Source organism: Aptenodytes patagonicus, chromosome 6, assembly GCF_965638725.1.
Source record: "Aptenodytes patagonicus chromosome 6, bAptPat1.pri.cur, whole genome shotgun sequence".
NCBI lineage: Eukaryota > Metazoa > Chordata > Aves > Sphenisciformes > Spheniscidae > Aptenodytes > Aptenodytes patagonicus.
The window spans coordinates 76,061,019-76,084,172 of record NC_134954.1 but is presented as its reverse complement, the minus strand read 5'-3'; the positions used below and the strand labels follow the sequence as shown (position 1 = coordinate 76,084,172).

Sequence of the window (23,154 nt, the reverse complement as noted above, 5' to 3'; positions counted from 1 at the left end):
CACAGTGGTGGAAGTCCCGACTTTCCTCCCGTGACAGTGCATGGCTGGTAACGTTGCCAGGACCGTCCCTGGGAACAGAGCTGGAGAAGTGCGGTGCGCCTTCCCCAGGGAGGGAATAAGCATTTCTTGCTGCATGTAGGAACTTGCAGAATTTCAGTCAATATTTGCAAATTCTTCCTCTTCCTTCGTGCCATAGAATGGCTACTTGGGAGGGGAAGCATGGTTCAAAGATGGTGTTGGCCTGAGCATTGAGAGAGACATTCGTCGTGCTGTTATCCCTCTGGCCTGTAAACTGGAGGGAACATCTTGCCAGCTTCTCTGGGACAGTAATGGAGTCAAATTAGAGCAGAAACTGTGCAGATGTGTAATGTGAAAGCTTGAAATACATTGCTAGGTTGTAGAACTGGATATGGACAATTTTTTCCATAAAAAGGAAAAGATAATAGAGGAAGTTGTCATGAATAAACTGGAGCAGCACTGGGACATGTCTAGTGGATCAACACGGATAAGTTGCGAATTCTGGCGAGTCCCGTGACCCTGAGGATGTCAGTGGGGATGGTGATTCAGGCTCGGCAGAGTTTGAGTGGTTGTACAAGTCTCTGTGAGGAGCTACGCATGTGGCTGCGTACGGGGATGCGATGCTGGATGAGAGCTGAGAGCTGATGGGGTTTGTCACCTACGCCTGTTCAGCGGGACTGGGAGCAGGAAAAGCATGGAACGTCTCAAGGGCATGTTCAGAAGGGCCCACGCTCCTCTTCTGATTCCACCAAAGTGAGGCAGATGAAATAGCACGGGTGCAGGAAAGTTGTACTTTTATGGTTATATTTTAAGATCATCTTTCTGCTCTTTTAGCAAAGGATTCTTGATGTACATAAATGCTCTTGGAAACAAGGTCAAGTATTTGTATCTTCTGAGATTTCTATCCTTTTGTCTATGTGAGAAATTAGCCAGTAGCACAGGCAGATAGCTGGGGAACCTTGGGCTTCTTATTTTTGTAGAATTATATTTAAACGTGGTCTGTGTAAGTCTTCTGGGAGGAGAGAGTCTCGTCTTGCCCACAACTCAAACATTGATCTTGTCTTTGAATAGATTTAGCTGCACTGTTTTTCTGGTTTTGTTTTTTTTCCCCCTGCATAAGGGCTTGAAATTTGGCAGCATTTAAGCTTGGGTGAGCGATGGCAGCAGACACAATGCTAGGAAAATCTGAAATATGAGGCTGAAGGGGGAGGGAGTACAGATTCCACCTCTCGGTAGGACCCCTTTGAATCTTGTTAGCAGCAGAGACGTGTGAAGTCTTCATTCTTGCTGACCAGTGGGTTACTCCCAGCTCTCATGGTGTTGTCCGTTTGACTTCCGTCACACATCACCCAACAGCCCAAATTTGTTCCAGCCCAGAGAGTCTCGGTGTAGGAAGACTTGGCTGGAGCAACTGATCTCGGACGCAGGCTAGCGCAGGGCTGTTGGAAGTAACGGAGAGCAGAGAAACCTCTGCCTGGTGCTGCCAGCATGGTGCTTCCCCTGCCCCAGCACTGACCGCTGCCACCGAGCAGGGAGAGCATGAAGCCTCGGCCGAGAGATGGGGGAAGAGTCTGATGGAGCTGGGACTGGGAGGCTGTGGGGGCTAATGCTGTAGCTGGCAACCCCATAGGAAAGAAAGCGGGACTGAGAGCAGGGGGGTAAAGCAGGAACTGGGAGAGGGTGAAGGAGACGTGTGGACTGGGAGGATGCGTCAGTGAGGCTTTGGGAACTGGCACGGTGTAGTGAGTGTGAGCCACCTTGGGAGGAGCAGAGGCGGTCAGAGGATGCAGCGGAGGGGAGCTGTGGGCACTCCTGGGGAGAGCTCCTGGGATTAGGTGGCAGTGGGAGTCTGGAGCTGCCGAACAGTGAGGGTACGGGAACTGGGACAGGGTGAGAGTCAGGACCACAGTAGGACAGCTGGAAGGAGCTGGGTTGAGAAGCACAGGCTGAAGGCTCTGTACCTGCTGGGGCAGTGTTTCTCAGCTTTTTTTAAAGGAATGATTAAAAAAGGCAACAGTTCAAGTGTGGTAGGACAAACATACATTAAAAGGTTTTTTAGGATGTAATGTTTTTGGGTGTGGACAAGCTTTTCTTCATGTGCTCTTCCGCTTCTTCCAAACTGAACATAGTGTTTCCATCAGAAGTTTGTGTGCCTGTCTCATGTGACTTCTGTGAGCTCAGTATTTCCGAAGGAGAAGAGGGAATGTTTATCGAGCCATCTTGGTCTCCAGGACTTTCTAGTCTCCAGTGGGCATGAAAATTCTCTGGAAGTATTGAGTTCAACATGCTCCTTTCCCTGCTCCTCCCAGCTTGTCATCTGGTGGCCGAATGCTTTTGCTTTCAGAAGCGATAATAATGTGGTTGGGTTGTATTGAAACTTTTAACCCAAAATTTTTTTATTTATGTTCTTCTTTGCATAATGTCTTCTCACAGAAACAGCTCTGTGGGGAACAGGGCTGATTTTCATAGGTCTGTGAACTTGCAGTTGTGGGCAGTAGTTTCGAGCAGTGTATTCAGAACTAATAGGAAAAATGGGGTTAGAATCTTTCTATCAGTGATGTAGAAAGAAAAAAGGACATCCAGCAAAGTAAAATGGTCTCTGAATACAACAGAAGAAAATACCGATCTTCAAGCGGTGGCACCCCTAAAGCCAGGCGAGCCAACCGTCAGACTTGCCTGCCAGCATGACTTCCAGCCAACTCTGGTTGCAGATAGGCTCGAGGTGGTGCAGGGCCCCTTTCATTCTGGAAATAAGTGACTGTCTTAGCTTGGTCAAAGTGAGGTTACAGAGCCTAAGAGGCTCCTCTGTCATCCTTTTCTCACCCTGTGTTCACGGTGCTCAGAGGAATACCCTTGGAGCTGTTCAGAACTTGCAGTGACAGTTTTGATCAGCTCCTCTCTCAAGCAATCTGCAAAATACCAGAATATGGATAAAACTGTCAGTTATCTACTGTGGATGACGTCATAAAGACCATTTCCCATTTTATTTTTAGACCATGAGAAGGAGGAGAAAAAAAACGCATAATGACGTGTCTGAAACACTGAAGACACTTGTGACAGTCTTATATTCATTTCCTCAAGTAATGCTTTTATTTTGCAGTATTCATTATGATGTGTCTGTTTTTCTTCTGCTAGATCTCTTATTTATTTGGATCTGATGAGTCTTGCTCCTGGCATCTCTTCTAGGACTACAGTAATGTCTTTAAGGAAGAGATTCACCTGTTCTGTTGCTGGGTGATTGATTGTGCTCACCATACCGAGAGAAAGCCGAAGCAGACAGACAGTGATATGGTTCCTAGCGTACCCTGCATCCAGGATAAACACGAACATATGGTGCCAAGGAAGTTTGTTGTGAGCCTGAGCTGAAGATAAACACTACAAGCTGTTATTTCAGAAGGGTAGCACAGGATGAAGATTGTTGTAAAGAAAACAAATAGTGTCATAGAAACAGAAATCGGATTCACACTGACGTCTGTCAGGACTTCTCTGCTCCTCCAGAGACTCTGAGATTAGTCCCTGCTACTCCTGCCACGTGGCGAGTGCTGCCGCAGCCATCGGTCATCACACCTTCCTCCTCAGCCGTGGGTGTGGGACACTCCCCGCCCCCCCCCCCTTCCCAAATAAACAGAATGGATTTATGGATAAAATTACTTTTTTTTTTTTTTTTTTAATACCCTAGCTCCCATAAGTAGAGCAATGTTCAATCTTGCAGAGTTATAACTGACCTGGGAAGGTGTACAGAATGCATTTTGGGGAGCCTGTGGGTGGGATAAGAACTGTCTAAGTCAAAAGTTGAAGAGATCAAGTCTCTGTACTCTAAAATGAGGGGTTTTTTACAGAAACAATCATATAAAGTGGAATTAAGGAAGTGTTTCCTGTAGAAATTGCTCTCAGCCTGAGGTTAAGATGTCTTGGTTATTGTATCACTGCTAATATGGGCTCCTAAACTTGGCACGAAGCAAGCAAAAATTGTTTGTTATGAAGCAGGTGAAGAAAACAAGGAAGGCAAAAAAAAATTATTGTTGGCATCTGGTGTTTCACTGAGATGATGTGGCTTTGGTTTCCTCCTCTTCTTCCAAGGAAGAGTCAATAAAGCCTGAAAAATGTGGTAGTTATTAAATGTGTTTCTATTTGATTTGGTAAAACATGAAGATATGGTTAAAAACATGCAAAAAGCTTAGAAGTCATCAGACTTTTGCACCAAAAGAAATTGGGCAGCTGTTTGTGTGCCTGAAAAAGGTGCATCATCTCTGAAGACATGGGGAGGAAAAGTCTGTAGTTACTGCCCGTGTCTGTCTGTAGGGCGTAGGGTGGTGTGTGCCCGGACTTTGCATCTTGGCGATCCCTCAGACTTGTTGCTCTCACCCAGTCGGCTCTGGCAAGGCGTGCGTATTGCTAGCGCGGGGCAGGGGGGGTGGCTGGCACAGGTGAGGGGTGGCCGTGTTTCAGGAAGTCAGCACAGCTACCTAAACAGCGGCTGTTGATATTATTTAAAATTCAGCACATAATGAATGTAGCTGTGTCTAAAGAGACATCTTGAAATGGAGCACGTGCCCATGTGTTTGTCCTGAGCATTGTCTGAGGTGTTGTCTTGAGTCCATGGGAGCTGAGAACATAAACCTGAAGACTTGAACCTCCGTCTCCCCACCTAGGCAAAAGGCAGCTTTCACAGAAACTTCATCTTGGGGTGGTCAGTCTTCTCCACCACGCGAGATAGATGCTATACACTTCCCTGTGACCAAGGACCACCTGGTTTAAAAACTTGTCATCTGTGGGTGTTGGGGACCTGTGCTATCGGGGGCCTCCCAGGACTGGCTTCCTCCTGCAGCCCAGGAGCCCGTTCACCGGCATAGGTGATGGCCCTGGCACGGGATCTGAGCTGGAGCTCCCGCAGGGTGCTCATGGTGAACCAGCTAGCCTTGGCTGACTGGCAAGAGAAGCTGGCACGGTTGCTGGGGGGGGCTCTGTCTTCCCGGGGCCTTCTCATGAAAGCTGGAAACCTCTTTTTCAGGTCTGAAGTGCGTGTGCCAGCTGTGCGAGCACACCAACTTCACCTGCCAGACGGAGGGCGCCTGCTGGGCTTCCGTCATGCTGACCAATGGGCGGGAGGAGGTGATCAAGTCCTGTGTCTCCCTCCCAGAGCTGAACGCGCAGGTCTTCTGCCACAGTTCCAAGAACATCACAAAGACTGAGTGCTGCTACACCGACTTCTGCAACAACATCACCCTCCGCCTGCCCGTTGGTAAGTGCCATCCGAGTGCAAAATGCTGTTCAAGCACTTGTGTGACAGCTTGAGAGTGCAGACATACTGTGCAGAGGACGTGACCATGAGAGCCAGCTAATGGGGATTTTAAAGGCTGTCTGTAAAACAGTAGCTATTTTTTTCCCAACTTGTTTCAGACAGGAAAATCTAAACTGCAACTCTATTTGGGGAAAAGTGAATTTCTTGCATCTCCTAAAGGTACTCCAAATGCTGTCTTTGATATCCCACGAGGCATTAACCGTGAAGATGAAAGGAAGTGTCTGAAGGAAACAGACTTGTAACCTCACAGATTTTATGGGCTGGAATATCTTAAGGGAGTTTGTGATTTGAATTGGCATTAGTCTAGACGTTAGGAAGATGATGTCTGATGTACTGGGGACATAGGGCATGGATCAGCAGTGTATAGCAGCTGTGAATTAGCAGTTGTGAGGAGCTGAGAGCTGTTAACTGGTGCATCACAAGGAAGAAATGAAGACCTTGCACTGGCTGAAGTTTTACAGTCTCAAACATCTCTGCTTTTAAAAGACCTGCTTTAGATGGCTCAGGTAAGAATTCAGACTAGAGATGTTTGGAAAGAAGGCAGTTAGTTGTAGGTGCTGACTGTGAATTGTGTATGGGAAATGCACCCCTGTGTTTTCGGACAGACAAGTGTCTGGGTCGGCGGTGAGGTTTGACCTCTGATGGGGCAGTCCCCTGGCATGTGAAGAGCCGCTCTGCTTGTTGTCCTTGGCCAGTCTGTGTCACCGAGTGCCATGTCTTTGTGATCTGGATTGATGAGCAATTACTGCAGCTTATGTTGGCGTGCCTGTGCATTAGAAGCAAGGGGTTTGCAGTGGCTCTGTTGTGGTCAGGAAGGCAGATGTGTCCTCCCTGTTGATACGGGTCATACTGCACGTAGGGTCTTCTGCTGGGGGGTGAGAGGGGTAAAGGACACCAAGTCGTTGCTGGGGGACATCTTTGGCTGATGCCGTTTCAGCAATCTTCGTAGTCTGTCTTGAACTTTGGGGTTCTGCAGTTCGTTTTAGCAGCTTGTAAGGCAGCTCTTCTTCAGTGTTAGATTGGTATCATTGATCCTTGCCCAGCAGGGATGAGAAAGTGTAAGATTCCTGGTCCCAATTAGAGGGAGGAAAAAGATTTGCACTTCCAGGAGCTCTGTGTATTACACAGCTGGTGCAGTACTTGAGTCTGCCAGACTCAAAATTGTGTAATGAAGTTGATTCAGTGCTTTTTAAAAATAAATATTTATCCTATTTTTAGGTTTAATTATTTGACTCTTCTTTCCAAGATTTGTGTTTAATCCAGGCTTTTTTGAAAAAGCTGTAAAATATACCGCTTTATCAGATGATACCTTTTTATATACTTACACCAGTGAGAGATGTTACAGGTAAGAAAGATGCAAATTAATACATAATTTACAATTATAACTTGCATTTAAGCTGCTATCTTATAGTACTTAACAGAATTTAAAAGGCTGTTACTGGAAGCACTTGCTGTATCATATAAGATACAGGAGGGCAGACCGTGGGGGAGTTGCTGTGGTAGCCTTGGGGACCCTCATCTCCCGGTGCAGACAGGCAGATGCTGGATGCTGCCAGAGGAAGGTCAGTTCCCACCAGCCTCTCTGAAGGAGCCAGCCTAGGTAGAAGCCTGACAGCTGGGAGGTCTGTACCCCGGTATCTAATCTCACCTGTTGCTTGGGGCAGGAATAAGGATTATTTAAGTATTTTTCTTTCAGTTGACAACAGAAGGGAGATACTGATAGTAGTCATGCTCTAAAATGTAGAAATAAAATACCATGCTTTTTTTTTTTTTTCCCCCCCAATTTGGGATGCTGGAATCTTGGGAGAAAACTGCTATTTATAGAGGAGCGGTGGAGGCATGTCTGTCGTCCTAGCGCTTGAACTGGTTGTTGCAAAACCTCTGGTTTCATATTTCAGTACCAGAGAAAATTACTCACTTAATTTTTAGCCTGAGCCCTTTGCTCTAAACATTTTGGGGAATTCACGTTAGCTGAAAATTGAAAGTGCTAATGTTATTTGTTTGCTGGTCTTTTCTGACAGCCCTTCTTCACATAATTCATATTATAGGAAAGCTTCATTTGGGCCCCAGTAAAAATAAACTTTCCAAGGGATATAGCTGGGTATGTAGGTGAGGGAGCTGGGCTGCATGAGCCTGGGCTGCCGCTGCAGCACCTGTGTTCTTCGCGTCAGGAGGTTTCGAGCCGGAGGTGTACCTGCCGTGCCGGCGGCGGGCTCTGCTGTGGGGGAAAACAGTTTGAATGCCATTGCCTAGGCTGCGTTTGTAGGTGTGTTCCTGTGCTTAGGAAATTGCTGTTTCCACAGCGAGTTTTTAGGCAACTGCTTGCTCAGCTTGCATTTTTCCTTCTTTCACTTTTGGTCTTAATATGGCACTCAGAAATCCAAATCTAGATCTTGGGTTCCTCTCTGACTGAGGGCAAGAAATTTAAAGTGGAGGCACCATAGCAGGTAACCAGCACTGGAACTGTCAACTGGTCTGACAAAACATGGAGGCAGTTCTAGGTTTAGTAATTAGTCCGTTATCTTACTGACATTGTAAAAGATTTTGTTTCCGCTACTGAGTACAGGCCACGCCAGGACTCGCACAGCTGGGACTTGCTGCACTCGAACTGTGCTGGTGCAAGGCCCCAGGTAGGATTGCTTGGCCCAGAGGTCCGTGTGTAAAGCCACCTCTTCCTCCGGCATGTCACTGTGTACCATTATACGGCTTGTCTCATGTTGGTTGGTTGTCCCTCGCCAGCTGTGGTGGGTAACTAAGCCACTGGGTCTGTTTATTAGTCCCTAACTTGGCACACAGGCTCTCTGGTCTTGAAATACACCTGCTTTGTCAAGGTACTTATTTAAGCCAGCCCACCTCCCACGACCCTCTCTTTTAAAGAGTAATAATACATGCAGTTTGACACTTGGTACAGACATCTAGATATGGAAGTTCTCTCTCTTCCCCCCCCATCGTGCAGATTCTAGTTTAAAAGTAGAGCACGTGGATATGAAAAGCTTGCCTTTAGGCAGGAGTGAATCTCACAGAGGAGGAGAAGCCTTGAGAAGGTCCAGTGTGGTGCACATCCCTGCCAGATGAGGCAGGAGCTTCTGCAGGCTCTTCCCTGTTACTGCAGCTGCGCTTAGCTGGGGACACAAGCCTGTCCCTCAGCTCTTCTTCATGCTGACCTGCTTTGGCTCGACTGTGTGTTAATTACTAAGGGCTTACGCTGTAAATGTATGAAGAGTGACTGGAAAACAATAGTGTGACTTGCAGCATGAGGATCTCAGAGAGCAGGAAGCAATTTGGGTTTTTTTGATTGCCCGTGCATGAATTTCTGTAGTAAAACTGTAGATGGCATTGCGTGCCTCAGTCAGCAGCAGAGCTCTTGTTACTGTGCCGTGCATGAGGGGAGGTTGTTCTTGTTTTGAGTTGTTGGGTTTTTGTGGTTTGGTTTTTTTTTGCAATGTATGAAAATATACATTTCTAAGGACAGATTCAACCTGGATACCTGCTTTTTATATACTCATTGTTGGCAGGGATTTCATTACAGTATTTTGCATTAACAGGTGCTAAGTTTCAAAGCGCAGGATTAGTTTGCAGTAATTAGGGCTTTTCTGGGTTACCCTGACTTTATTTCCAGGTTTCTACTATTTTAACTGGGATACTTTCTGCCCCAGCGGGTGACTTGAGGTGACCTTCCCCTGTCAGTGGGATGTCGTAACAGGGCTGCAGAAAACGACCTGCGTGCCTCTTCCTCGACGGACCTTTCTGTGAATCTCTCTCTGTATGAGAAATTGCCTCTGTGCACCTCAGCATGTAACAGACTGTTTTGAGGAGCTGCTAATAGATCTAGAAGACTTCTTCCTGTTGTAGACTTGTGTTTCACAGGATTTTCAGGGCATGTTTCAGATCTGGGAGACAGTGCTTGTGATCTCTCTCCCCACCCCACTTGTGAGTGGGATTTACCCCACTCACAAGCCTGTTCATAGATGGTGGACCTTTACCTGCAGCCCTGGAGCAGAATACTGGAGCTTCTTATAACCTGATGCTTACATTCGGTTATCGTGGAGAGTGGTGTTTGGCCCCAGGAAGAGTAAATACAGGCTGGGGAACTTGTTTCCCATCCCTTCTCCAAAGCAGCGAAATTGATGTTGACTTCAATTTCCTCCTTAGGTGGAGGCAGTGACTCAGCAGCTGTTGAACCAGAGCCTGAAGGCTCAGGCGCTTTACATTTATTACCAGATATAGTTAACAGGACTTTCTTGGGCTCTGGTGTCTTTGTCTGCATGTCTATAGATGTGTGGAGAAAAGTTCATGCTGCTACTCATTCTAACCTCTTGATCTCGAAACACCTAGTGACGCTGGATATTAAGTCTCCATCTTTACAGACGCTGAAAATTGAGGCTGGATGGGTGCAGGTGGGTTTGCAAATTTGTCACAGGATTCTGGGCTTTCTGACCAGGCTGCTTTCAGAGGCTGGCTAAAGAAAACGTCGGCCTCTCTGAGAAGAAACATGAGGATGTGTTCAGTGTGTACAGCCACACGTCCGTGAGTTGGTTGGAAACTTCAGCACAGCAAAGAATTCTCTGGTTTTAGCGTTTTCACTTGAAAAGTCCCTCTGTCATTCCAGCAAAAGGCAGCACACAGCAAGAACGGTCTCCTCTCTGCTCTGTTTTGGGTGACCTGGCACGGCAGCATCTCCAGAACTTGAGATAAAAAGCGTATGATTTCTGTTCTGTATTTGCATAATGGAAAATGAGTCAGAGGAGAAAGGAGGCTTTATGGAACAAGATTAAGCTAATAGTAGGATTAACAAACTGTATAATAAGTAATTTCCAGCTCTCTTCTTTATTCCTATTGCCCAAACTGGACAAAGGCACAAATGGCTCTCGTATCACCTACAGTGGCACACACTGGGATGAAAGAAAGGGAAATGTAATAGAATTCCTAAGACAAAAATCCCTTGAGTATATACGTATGGCCAAGAGAGATGGATGGTACCGGTTAGACTAATTGTTGGGCAAGATTCTCATATTTTGGTTTTTTTTTTTTTTAATATCGTGTGTAGGTTTTGCATGGACAAATAATTACTGTTCATTTACCTGTTTTAAAATGCCTAAAGACGTTAAAGCCCTTTTAGGAGAATTGTATACATGGATATGTTAGTATTAAAGAAGTCAGACGCTACCGTACCAGAAGTTTTATAAGGTACATATTAATCCAGAAAATGAGAAAAATCAGCCTTCAGCTAATAGCTTTCTGAATAAAACCCAGTGTTTGAATATAAATTGTAAGGGAAATCTCTTCTAATTGTTTATGGACCTTGAGAGCTTCCCCAGGTCCTGAAGGGCAGAGAGATGCGCAGGCTGTGCTGCAGGGTGCAGTTCAGGGCAAGGCTCTGGCTTTCCCTCTCTTTTACTTTTGGCGTTCCTCGTCTGTTATTGAACAGGGTGAAAAGGTCTGACTTTGTTTTCCCAGCGTGGACTCGGTCCGAGAATAGAGTTAGAAGGAAGGTCCGGACAGTGGGTGAAGAGGCAAACCACAATTCTCACTAACTCTCCTAAAATGTTAGTGATGGATAAAACCAGGGAGGATGGGGAATGGAGCAAAAAAAGAAGAGGGGAAATATTTTGGTATTTTTTTTCTCTCTTCTGTGTGGCCGCTTTGTTTCCTCTTAACCGATGGTCTCTGAACGCCACTGCTAGAGTTCAGCAGCCAACATCTAACAGTTCGTGTTACTACTCTGCTGCAAAACGGTAACAGAAACTTCATTTAGCTGACTGTTTTCTGGTTTGGCTTTTTAATGAAAAAGATGAGCTTGCCTGCTGTGGCACGGACAGCCTCGGATGGAGGTCAGGACTCAGAAAAAAGAAGTAGGGAGGAAGAGCTGCTTGTGACCAACTTCCATCTGGATCTAGTGCCTTCCAGCCTTCCAGGGGTGGGCCTGGTCAGGGTGCACTGGAGAAGATTTGATCGCTGGGACCTGTGTAGGCCAGTGTGAGAAGTGCTTCAGTCCAGTAACAGCTGGACTGAACACATCAGCCTCTAAATTACGGACGTTCTCTTTCTGGCTGTTAGGAGGTTAGCTGTCTGTGACACAGAACATGGGCTGTCAGCTTGGGTTGTGGCCAGAGCTGCTCAGAGACTGAAATAGCTGCATGAGACGCACTAAACCTGTCTACTCTTCGTGTCGGTGCAGTTCAGTGCTGCTCTGTGGATGTCTCGTTCTGCAAATAGTTCACATGCTTTTGTCCATCTTGGCTCTGGAGGGATTGGTAAGAATACTGCCATGCAAAGAGAAAGCAGGGCTGGGTACAGGCGAGGGGGGGAAATAGCAATTCCGATAATGCATCTGTTTATCTCGTAGCTGTATCCCTGATGGGTTTGCTTGAACTTCTGGATCCTTAAGCAGACCTTTTCCAGCTGATTTCTGAATGTCCTGAAAGGGGCGATGGGGTCTGTAGTCATGGTGAACGCTGGAAAAACTTAATTTTAGACTCTAGTCCAAATTGTGTACTTTTGAAATAGTTTAAAAGTATTCTGTATGTCTGACTAGAGCCCCCCATTAGATGCAATATATTTTCTTACTACATTGGAAAGAATACGTAATTTTTTTCCCCGAGTAGCTTAGGAACTCAAACGTGCATAGTTTAGGGCTTTTAGAAGTCTTAAGGTGCCCGTTATATGTCAAAAGCAAGGCAAATGTGTGTGAGAATGTCTCTTCCATTGGAGGGTAAAAAATCCTTCCTCTTTTTGTTGCCTAAAAGTACTCTTTTGTTTACACAACTTGGAATATAACTATACCATATTGTGAAATTGCTAAATATTACCAGATGTGCTATTTTTGTTTCACACATGGCAACATGTCTTCAGCTTCTATTCTTGATTAGTAAGTCATTGAATAGTACATTTGAAATCAGATTGCAAAATGTTATGATTAATGGTGTTGATTTGATGCTTTTAGGTAGTCATGAAGGATTTTCTTATTTCCCAGGGAGTTTAACATTGCACAACTGCTTGTAAACGTTACCACACCTATTTGGTGATGTCGCCATTAATTACAGTTTGTACCTTGCGTGTCATGTATTTTGCACTTGTGCTGTTTGTCACTCCTGTGTGTGGTTTGTGCTGTGGGAAGCCCCAGGGATCCCCAAGGGGTCATGGTGTGCAAGCCCAGAAATGGGCACGGCTGCGGTGCTGGCTGCAGGACATGGTGCTGCAAGGGGTCAGGATTGAAGATGGCCTACAACCAACTGTAAAGCAGAAATCACAGCGCTGGTACTTCTCAAGTCTCCTGCATGTGCTCTATGAAGAACTGGAAAGGGTTTGAGTAGTTGCCACCAGCCTTGATCTGCACTTTGTCTTTGGTACAGACAGTAGACTAAAGGATGACAAAGGAGGTTTCCGGTGGACTCCTTCCAAGAAACTTCTCTAGACAGTCAGGATCTCTTCATTTCCCAGGAACTCGGTGGAGACCCTGTGCAAACTGGCCCGGACACCTCAGCTTCCAGTCTCACTGCTAACTTGCCTTCTGCACTTGAGCGCTCTCAACTTAGCAGCATCTCAGGAGACCTGTAAGCATCACTGAACTTGATCTTATTCTGAACAACTGTCACTGCATAAGTCATAAAGCTGGCGTCTGTTTGTATTCCTGGTGCTGGATGTCACCCTCCTGAGTGGATGTGAGAGTCTCTTTGAATTTTGCTTCTGCTTCGCTCGGACGTCTCGCTCTGCAGCCCCAGAATGGCCATGAGTGTCTTTGTCTCTGTGCTCCCTCCTCCCTCCTCTTGCGTTGGCCAAGGTTTCTCCTGCTGCTTGCCCCAGAGTGTCAAAATGAGCTTGCTGGCCTGCTGTGCTCACTGTGTCCCTGCTAGACCTGCCGCTTTTTCCTGCCTGTCCCGCTGCTTGCCTGGCTCCCAAAATGCCATATGGGAGGGAAATATCTCTAAAAATTAAGTTCTGATGCAGTTCTCACAAAGCCTGCACCGCAGTTCTTTAATGATACAAACTGTGCTCATATACGTTTTCAGTGAAAATGTGTCAGATCACTTTTCTGTTAAAATTCAAGACCTTTTTTCTGATAAAAATGGTTTTGTTGCTTTTTTTTGAAGACGTACTGAGCATTTTTTATGAGCCCCTTAAAATTCTGCTATAAAACCTGTTTCGGTGGTTTACAATGTACAAACAGTGCACTGCAAGTTACAAATTGTCATGTCCCAGAAGCCTAAACCGCATTGTTGTCTCACTTAATTCTGTTGGCAAATCTATAAACCGAATCTAGATTTGCAGAATGTATGGACAAGGTAGTATAGGCATAGCCAGTACAATAATACGGCTTTAATATTAAAAACTCTTCAAAAATGGGTACTTTCTTTTAGGTTCATCGTGAGTCGGGAGCATGTCCTGCAATGAAAAGAGTGCTTGTGGAAATGCACATTTCTCAACTCGCCTTGCTCCACGCCTCAATGCTTTGTGCTTGTTGTCATCACCCAGTTACTCCGTTAGCTGCCAGTCTGAAATCATGACCTGTGCAGTCTCTCTAAATGCAGGGTGAGATGTTACTGCAGCAATGTGATGTGCAACTGGTTCAGGAACAGCTAAGAAAAGCTAAGCGAAGTAATTTATTGTGCACTTAGTGAACTTGGCTTTTCTCCTATTCAAAGTGTCTCTAAAGCTGCTTCCCAGTTCCTGGGAAGTTTTATGTATATACATGGGTATGTATATAATTTTAAAATAAAAAGAAAGCCAACAGTAACTGTTACTCTTTTTTGCCTGTACAGGTGCGCCACCTGTAACATCCAGACTGCAAAGAAACAGGCTTGAAAGTAAAGAAAAAGAGAACAAACCTGGAGATTTTTAAGAAGTTGCTTCTGGAAAGAGTGGTGCTCTGGAATGGAGGGAGCTGCAAAAAAAGAAGGAAGAGAAGGAAGGAGCTGGAAGGACTGGGAGGGGGATACAGGACAGCAGTGAGCGTACGCTGCGAGGAGGGACTGCTGTGACCTGGCAGCAGACCGTGCGATGATGAAGTGCAACGACTCTCCAGCAGAAGACAATGTGGGCGTACGGCGGGGCTCAGGCACGAGCAGCAGGCACAGGTGAAGGATGTCCCACCAGGACCACTGCTTGCTCTCTGTCTGCCTGTTGATGTTCAACATGTGCAGCATCCACAGGCTCTGCAGGCGCTTAAGATCACTCACTGCTAGGAGCAAATACTTTCCCGCAGGGCTGCTTGTCACTGCTGCTTGCAGAAGGGAGAATTGCTGCTCTGGTTCAGGGCACGGAGTTCGCGTGCCAGCCTGCGAAGATGCACTTCTGAGTCTCTCTCTTCCCACTGGTTTGGTTGTTGCTGTTCAAAGCTTCCTGATTATTTTCTTTTTGATACTGTTTGCACTGGCCTAAAAACAATAAAGTTTCAGATTTTGTTCATTTCATGTTATGTTGTTTTTCAGCAGTTGGTGGAAAGAACTGACATTTTATAGTAAGTATCTTGTGCATGTTTGTCTTTAACAGCAACTGCCGATAGATAATGAATCTGCTTAGATCTGCAGGTGAGGACATTGATTTGGGTGATGCACTTAGAAGTGCTGTGGTTTGCATGCCAAACACCCAGGGGACAGCTCCTCACCCTGGCACATCATACCAGCTACGTACCCTGCTGCGTAGCGCGGCAGTCCTCCTCTGCAGCCTTCAGCATGCACAAAGCTGGCGCCTCGCAGCCGTACGCAGCGTCTCAGCCGTGCGGTCCCGTGTGGCAGGAGCAGCTCTGCAAGGCGCAGTGCCCAGCGACAGCACCAAAGCTCATATGATAGAGGATATGTACCTACTGCACTTCATACCTGCCTCAGGGGAAATCTCTGCCGTATGGAAACGTAATTAAAACCAGCTTAGGAAATCACGGTGTACCGGTTAACAAGCAGCAGTTGCAAGGAGGAATCCTGCTTGCAAATCCTTTTACAAATCTACCAGATAACCGCTTGAGTGTCCTGTTGAAATCTGTTAAAGGAAAAGCCCGTGGGCAAGACATAACAACTTTGTTTTTAGAATGGTTTGAATAGTGCGCTGTGAATGGACATGGGGCCTTCTGTTGTTACATTTTATTTTCTTTTCTCGCTTAGTTTAAGTGCATAGTGCTAAAATGTAAGGAAGAGAAGAAAAAGGAACAAGTTAACTTTGCACAGCTAACTTTGCTCCTGGCACTTCGGAATGATGGAGTGCGTGGCTTGGCAAGGTCCTTTGAAGAAGTACTTCTATTGTAATATTAACTGGAGGAAAGTAACAGTCAATGCTGAGGGCCATCAGGCTGCTGCTTCTGAGCTGCGTCTTCGCTGAAGTGACTTGGAGTCTCAGTTAGTCTCAAAATTCAGATTTCAGTGTACACATTGCTTAGCATTTGCCTAAAGGGAGAGAGGGGCTTTTTGTTTTCTAGAATGGCTAAGGGGTGACTTTGCGTGGTGTGGAGTTCATGATTCTTAAATCTTCTGTAGCCTTTAGATCCACTGTTTGGTACTTGTGATTCTGAGTGTTGAGGGTTTTTTTGGGGGTTGTGTTTCTGTTTTATTTTGGGGAGGGTGTTGGTTGATTGTTTTGTTTTTGTGGGTTTTTTTGTTCTTTTTTAAGCTTATTTACAATTTTGGGGGCATTAAGGGATTTGTGTGTGTGTGCATGTGCAAGTAAATACCTTAATAATGTATTCCTATAGCTTCTTGATATGTTTTTTACCCCTATAGTTTTAAAATGGAAAATGATCTAGGACAGTCCCATTTCTCGACCCTTGTGAAATACAGCTTCATGAATACAAGTTCCAAAAGTGTTCTGTCTTAGAAATCCTTTTAATGCCTCATTTACTAGAACTTTGTATTCCCATATGCATTAAGTGTTAGGAAATTGTTTTTTCTGGGGATTTGTTTTCAGGAGGGACAGTGTGCTGAGAAATTTATACACAAACTTTCAAGTGTGGGAAGGGCACTGCGCCCACTGGTTGTAAAGCCAGTAAGGTGTCTCTCACTGAATGCAGGTTACCTGTGTGTGGAGCTGCCGTCTGTCCTAGCGCATGCGAAATGCAAGTTGCTGGCTGTTGCGGTGGTGGTCATGCTGGTGCAGCCCTGTGCACCAGGCTACGTCTCGGTCTGGCTCCCGCAGTGAGCTTGCTGGTCCTATCCCTTGATCTTCTGCAGTGGGGAGGTGGGGGATCAGCTAACTGCAGACAAATGGCATTTTGACAACGCAACAGATTAAAAATGTGTACTTTGTAGGGTCCCTGCTGCATTTTTGGAAGGAAATGTTTTGCAAGGAAATATTCTTCAGGTGTTTTCTGTCTTGAATGGTACTGAGAGGTGGGGTAGGACTAGCTGGAGAAGCTGGTGGCCAGGACACGTTGTGCTGTGAGAAGTCTGTGTGGGTTTAGTAACAGAGAAGTGGAGATAAAGCCGGACAGTACCCTGCGGGGGGGGGGTCAGCATGCCTGAGGTGCTTTCCCGGGGCTGTTCCTGGGGGCAGGCGCGGTGATGGTCTGTAGGGCACCTTACCTCCAGCTGTGCTGCCACCAGCCACGTGCTGCTGAACGTCTCCACTGGTGTTTCCTTGAGGAACTGCTGGTGGGGCGTCCTCTCTGAGATGGTGGTGTTCAGTGGTGATCACAGTGCTAACCTGAGCCCAAGCTACCTGCAGGAAAGGTGTTGGGGGAAGAGACTCCATAACTTACAGAAATGTGGTCTGTCTCGCTGCTGCCAGTCCCGGTCAGGACGACTGTGGGAAATCATTAAATCTTAATATGTTGTTGCTCCACAGCCCTTCACTTACCGCCTTTTTCCCTCCACCCTGCTCTCCCTTGTTGTCTTCCAAAAGCATCAGAGTCTCCCGGCAGAGCCAGCGCGGGACCTGTGGTGCTGGCGGTGACAGTGGCGGTGCCGGTCTGCGTCCTCTCCCTTGCGGCGGTGCTGGCGGCATGCACCTGCCAGGGCCAGCGCTGCACCCGTGGCAGGGTGAAGCAGCCCAACGTGGAGGAGCCCCTCTCTGAGTGCAACCTGGTGAACTCCGGGAAGACGCTGAAGGATCTCATCTACGACATGACGACCTCTGGCTCTGGCTCTGGTACGTGGGGGCTGCCCAGCCGCCCTGCCCGCCGCCCTCGCCTCGGCGCGGCTGCCTTTGCTTCGCTGCCAACTTTCGGAGCAAATTTTCTTGATGCTTAAACCAAAGGGAAATGTGCCACCTTGCTTGTAAGGCGATGAAGAACATTGCCTGCAGGGCAGAGGGTGCAGGTGGGGGTCTTATCTCAGAGGCTTTTACGCTGGTGACAAGTTTTATGTCAAGGGAGGTTTTGTGCCGATATGCTTGGCCACACCTTACAGTGGCAATAGGGCTTTGTTTGCTCTTTTTCTGTCAAATTACAAAAGTTCGATTCTTTGTTTGAATGGAAGAGTTAAAAAAGTTAATTCAGAAGTCAGTTTCAAGTGTGAAACAAAACATTGCTGGCTGATGTGGCATAGCTGATAATAAAAGGTACTAAATTTAACTGAATGAGTCAGGATGCCACTCCTGAAAGTTTTATAGCAGTGCCAGGATACTCCAAATTGCTGTTTTGAGCAGAACGCCAACCTTTTTAATATTTTTCCCGTTTCTGATATCCTATCTACTATGATGCCTCCATTGCTATTGAGAACTTCTTAAATCAAAGAAATGCAAAAATGAGGTGGGAATTCAAAAATTCCAGCTCATCAGGCTGGTGGCATGTCTGGTGTGTACAACCCAGCTTTCTGTAACTAGAATTTTTATTTACTTGAAAAATATGTAATTCATGCTTACTTTTATTTATAAGTGAAAAATTTATAAATGGTGCTTAATTTAATTTATTTTCCATGAACTCTACATACCCTTCAGGATTGATTTATTGTACTTCCCTAATGTTTTTTCACAGATATAATGAGTAGACTTTGGCTCTATTTACCCTGAAGTTTTAACTGTTCATAGACATCCCTGAGCTAATAACAGGGCTTTATTTGTGCTGACCCACAGTGGAAGCAGACAGAGCCTCACGTGCACCGGGACAGTTTGTTCTGATTTCAGCCAAATAGCGAGTTTGCTCCCCTCTGCCTAGAGGCGACTCGGGGGTTGGCCACAGGCAGCCAGGACAAGCCTGTGTGAAGGCAGTAGCAGCTGCAGAGTGTGAGGGCTCTGTTGAGGAAACCGGAGGGAAAATTTGAAGAAATTTGAATAGGCTGACCTTCAAACTATGATTTTTCCTGCCGATTATTTTGCTCTGTTAAAAGCAAGGTTGTCTTGATTTAAAAAAAAAAAAAATTCTTTGTTTTAATCCCAAACAAATACAGTATCAAATCAAATGAGGCAGGGTTTTATGGCTAGCAAACCAAAATGGAACTGCTATGATAATTTATTTTTCTTTTTCAAAATTTCAGCCAGAACAGATCAACTAATTGACTGCAAAACAAACTGTAGTCCATATCAAACCAAATTAAATAGTTCAGGCCTGCCTTTTTATTTTTTTTATGTTTTTTAAATTTATTAGGGAGGTAGAGTTTGGGGAAAGAAAGGTACCTGTGTCATAGGGGTCTCCTGGTTTTGCTGGAAAATACACCTGTGTAGTGGTTTACTGAGAACAGTGGGAGGGGAAGAGAGAGCTGACTTTGGGGCAGGGCTGGTAGACGTGCCGTGGCAGAGCTGGGGGCGGAAGCCCCTGAAGTCTGCCCAGGACGTGGCAGGCGATGCCCGGCGTGGGGACTGGCGGGGCTGAGGTCCAGCCGCGGCGTTTGCCAGTGCACGGTTATTGCGGTCTATCGTGGCTTTTTACACATTGGCCATGGCCAGTCTTTTTTCCTTTGTCAACAGAATAGCAAAGCTGGGCTTATTTTCCAGGCAGGCCATGGTGTACACGCCAGTTTTTCAGACCTTTTCTGTTTCTTTCACCCGCCCCCTTATCTGAAGGGTATGTAATTCCTGTTGTGACCCAGACTGGGTTATGGCTCTTGAAGGAGTCTGTGGAGCTTGTCCCCAGTGCAAGGGGGGTTCCCTGGTGTCCCTTGGCAGAGTGACAGACGCTAGGCTGTCACTGGCACGCACCAAAACCTGACACTCTGGTCTTCAGTCTGCGCGGAGCTGGTGGGAGTGAGAGCTCATGCCTGACTTCTTTCAGGACTGAGATTGTCTGTTGTACCTAGTGACAGATGTGATGTACACTCATCTGGCAAGTAACATTAAAAAATACGATTGTGGGAGATTTTGGTTGGGAGAGGATTTTCCCGTGGTACTCTTTGGGAGCAAAGTCACGAGTACAACTCACTGGAGAACCTCTAACTTTGTGATTTAAAAATCACTGGTGAACTATTTCACAAATATCCATCTCTTCTTTTTAAACTAGGTTTACCTCTGCTCGTACAAAGAACAATCGCAAGGACTATTGTCCTGCAGGAAATTGTAGGAAAAGGCCGATTTGGTGAAGTCTGGCGTGGAAAATGGTGCGGGGAAGATGTAGCTGTGAAAATCTTCTCCTCCAGAGACGAACGGTCCTGGTTTCGGGAGGCAGAAATTTATCAGACGGTTATGCTGAGACACGAAAACATCCTGGGCTTTATTGCTGCTGATAACAAGGGTATGCTGCGAGTCATGTGTGAAACCCCGGGTGTCTATCGCAGAATTGCTTTCGCTGCCCCCGCTCCCATCTGAAATGCCACTTTGAACCTCGCAGCTGTCCTGAGCTCCTTCCCGGTGGGGCGGCCGGCAAACTTGTTTGTTTGCATGCCTGAGCTGGCCACAAAACGGGGAAGGCTTTTCCTGGCTAATTTTTTTCATAAATCTGAATAATCTTGCTTCCTCTGGGTAGATAACGGGACGTGGACTCAGCTCTGGCTTGTCTCAGAGTACCATGAGCAAGGGTCCCTGTTTGACTACCTGAACAGAGGCACGGTGACGGTGGAGGGCATGGTCAAGCTGGCGCTGTCGGTGGCCAGCGGCCTGGCGCACCTCCACATGGAGATCGTTGGCACGCAAGGCAAGTGCTGCCCTTCCACTTCTCTTTCCAGTATTCTAAGGAACTTAAGTGTTTGCAAAAGTGTTTATGGGTGATGTGGTATAATAAAGCATCTTACAAACTGTTATACCGCAAGAAACAGTATTGGTGGAACACTATGTGATACGGTATAAACAGAGAATAGGAATATAATCTTCCCATTTTCACTGTCTGCGCCTCTGTCCATGTCTTTAAGTGGATGTCTGTGGGAGCAGCTGTGCTAAAGGGGAGCGCTAATGAAGGATTTTCTAAACGAATTCGGAGGGTGAACTTAGTGTTTCTCATTTTGTGTTTTATTCCTGAAACACAGATATTGGAACAAAAATGCCCTCAAGGCTTTTTTTTTTAATTTGATGGCATTTAGCAGAGCTTTACTTGGTACAAAATAGGCTTCAATGTTTTTTTACAGGGTATAGTAACAAAGTTGAATAAAACTGTTTTTGCTTCCTTGCTCGTTATATTAAAATTCATACTGTTGTTATCAAAATTGACGTCGCTTTCTCTTTCTGTGAACAGGCAAGCCAGCCATTGCGCACCGAGATCTGAAATCTAAAAACATCCTAGTGAAGAGGAATGAAAGCTGCGCCATCGCGGACCTGGGCCTGGCGGTGAAGCACGACTCGGTGCTGAACACCATCGACATTCCCCAGAACCCCAGGGTGGGGACCAGGAGGTGGGTGAGGGCAGGCTGCCGACCGCCGGCCCGGCTCGCCCCATGGAGACAGCTTCTCTCAGCCCTCTCGGCCCTTTCCTCCGTTGGTGACCTCCCCCTCTGCTTTTGGCATCTGTCGAGTGTTGGCAACTGACCCAAGCCCTCTGTCCCCGCTGGGCAGATGCAGAAGGCGGTTTCCAGCCCTGGCTCGGGACAGAGCTTGCCAACCCATGCGGAGCGCGGACATCGTGTGTCGGTCACCCCGTGTGCTTCTGGGCGTAGTCAGAGCATCGCTCCCAGCGCCGTGAGGAGTCACGGCGATGTGTGTCTAAACAGCCACAGCATTAAATTCATCACCCAGGCCAAATCTCTTGCTTTCATTCGGAGTCACTGTCAAAAGGAGTTTCCCTTTTCCCTTTTTCCCAGTAGGACCGGCTGCTACCTGGCCCTGGCATGCAGCAGCACAGCTGCAGTCTGTGCTCTCGCACGAACTCCCTCTAGCAAACTGACCTTTGTGTATTTTAAAGGTATATGGCTCCTGAGATACTTGATGATGTGATGAACATGAACATCTTCGAGTCCTTCAAGCGTGCAGACATATACTCTCTTGGGCTAGTATACTGGGAGATAGCCCGAAGGTGCTCTGTTGGAGGTGAGGTTTCTGGCCTTTTCATTTTGCAATCCAAACCGCTTTCATCTTAAATAAAACAAAAGCAATTATCTATGTCCCTGCCCCTGCACTCTCAGTTATCTTGGCAGCATGTGGTGGTAGAAGTCTGTTGTGGAGCAGTTGTTCAAGGCGGCCCCAGATGTTCCTCTGCTCTCTCTCATTGCCTGTAAAACCAAACAATTAGAGTTTATTCTGGAGCAGCTACTTTGGATTTTGTGTTACCTACGCAATAAATCTTTCCTAGGAATCACTGAGGAATACCAGTTGCCTTACTATGATGTTGTGCCTTCTGATCCTTCGATAGAAGATATGAGAAGGGTAGTTTGTGAGCAGAAGCTCAGACCAAATATTCCAAACCAGTGGCAAAGCTGTGAGGTAAAAGCAGTTTTCCAGTTTATTACAAGGCATGTTTAAATTAAGACAGAATTTTTCAGCGGGACAAAGGGAACTCAATGTCCAGCCTCTTCTGAATTTAAATGCATTTCAGATGTCTCGCTCTTTTTCAGCTCCCAGGTGAATACAGAGAAAACTGTCTTTGCACCAAATGCTGAACTCTCTGGAATATAGGTCTTAATTTATGGTATTGCTGTTGTATTACCATTTGAGAGCGCTGTATTTTATCTTCCAGTATTGCACTTAAAAAAAATAAAAGCAGGAGGTGACGGTTTTATTCTTGACCTGTTCTTCTAATTTCTGATTTGCAGGCGCTGCGAGTAATGGGCAGGATAATGCGCGAATGCTGGTACGCCAACGGTGCCGCGCGGCTGACCGCGCTGCGTATTAAGAAGACGATTTCACAGCTCTGTGTGCAGGAGGACTCCAAAGCCTGACAGAGCTCCCTGGAGGAAGAGAGGGGAATGAATTCTTCTGTTTGTCTTTCAACATGTGATATTATTTTTATTTTTGGTCTACCTCACATAACGTGGTTCAGTATTTAAGTGCCCAAACCAGAGCACTGACATCCAGCTTCATATTTGGCCACTGGAAGGGGCAGCTTTGACTTGTAGTTCATGTTTTATACAGCAAGTCAATGACTTGCTTTGGTTTTCTAAAGTAAATTAGACACTAGGCTAATTGCAGAAAGGAGCTTAAAACGCCATGACAGTGTAAAAATACCTTTCACTATTGTGCTTTTTATCCTAGTCAAACCCCAAACGTATTGGAAATAGCTGATATTGGTTAAAGCCTGTTTGCAAGAAAAGCCACACGTTTTATCCTCAAACCAAGTAAAAGACCAAATTTAATCAAGCTTTTAACATATTTTTATGCAGGAATCTGAAAAGGGGCTGTCAGTAGAATGCATTTTTAAATACTATATTTATCATTATCATTTGCTTGTATATTGTGAACAAAAGCATCTAGTCAGTTTTTTATTAAGTTTTATTTTTATTGTCTTGATTTCATATACAGTATTATAGTTATGATTTGGAGTTATTTTACTCTGTTCATTTGTTCATTGAATATATTGATCAAGGGACAATTTTTCTTTTTAACAGTCAGCATGAAAAATA

At 46.0% G+C, this 23,154-nt stretch overlaps 1 protein-coding gene across 4 annotated transcripts; it reads left to right on the top strand.

Moving 5' to 3' along the window:
- The first annotated feature begins 5,026 nt into the window (after nucleotides 1–5,026).
- ACVR1C (activin A receptor type 1C) lies at nucleotides 5,027–22,473 on the top strand. 4 transcript variants are annotated; one of them, XM_076343233.1, is made up of 9 exons: nucleotides 5,027–5,256; nucleotides 16,443–16,449; nucleotides 17,144–17,389; nucleotides 19,674–19,904; nucleotides 20,136–20,303; nucleotides 20,838–20,994; nucleotides 21,501–21,625; nucleotides 21,888–22,018; nucleotides 22,348–22,473. In XM_076343233.1, the coding sequence occupies exons 1-9, from the start codon at nucleotides 5,107–5,109 to the stop codon at nucleotides 22,471–22,473; spliced, it is 1,341 nt and encodes a 446-aa protein (XP_076199348.1). In that variant the 5' UTR covers nucleotides 5,027–5,106. The 4 variants fall into 4 exon arrangements, with proteins under 4 accessions (XP_076199348.1, XP_076199349.1, XP_076199350.1 ...); XM_076343234.1 differs by lacking the exon at nucleotides 16,443–16,449 and having other exon boundaries at nucleotides 5,032–5,260; nucleotides 17,150–17,389; XM_076343235.1 differs by lacking the exons at nucleotides 16,443–16,449; nucleotides 17,144–17,389 and having other exon boundaries at nucleotides 5,038–5,260.
- The last annotated feature ends 681 nt before the right edge of the window (nucleotides 22,474–23,154 follow it).

Coding starts and splice junctions, on each gene's coding strand:
- ACVR1C (XM_076343233.1), top strand. CDS start 5,107: ATGCTGACCAATGGGCGGGAGGAGGTGATCAAGTCCTGTGTCTCCCTC. Junction 20,995..21,500: donor CCCAGGGTGGGGACCAGGAG/GTGGGTGAGGGC, acceptor TGTATTTTAAAG/GTATATGGCTCCTGAGATAC. Junction 21,626..21,887: donor CCGAAGGTGCTCTGTTGGAG/GTGAGGTTTCTG, acceptor AATCTTTCCTAG/GAATCACTGAGGAATACCAG.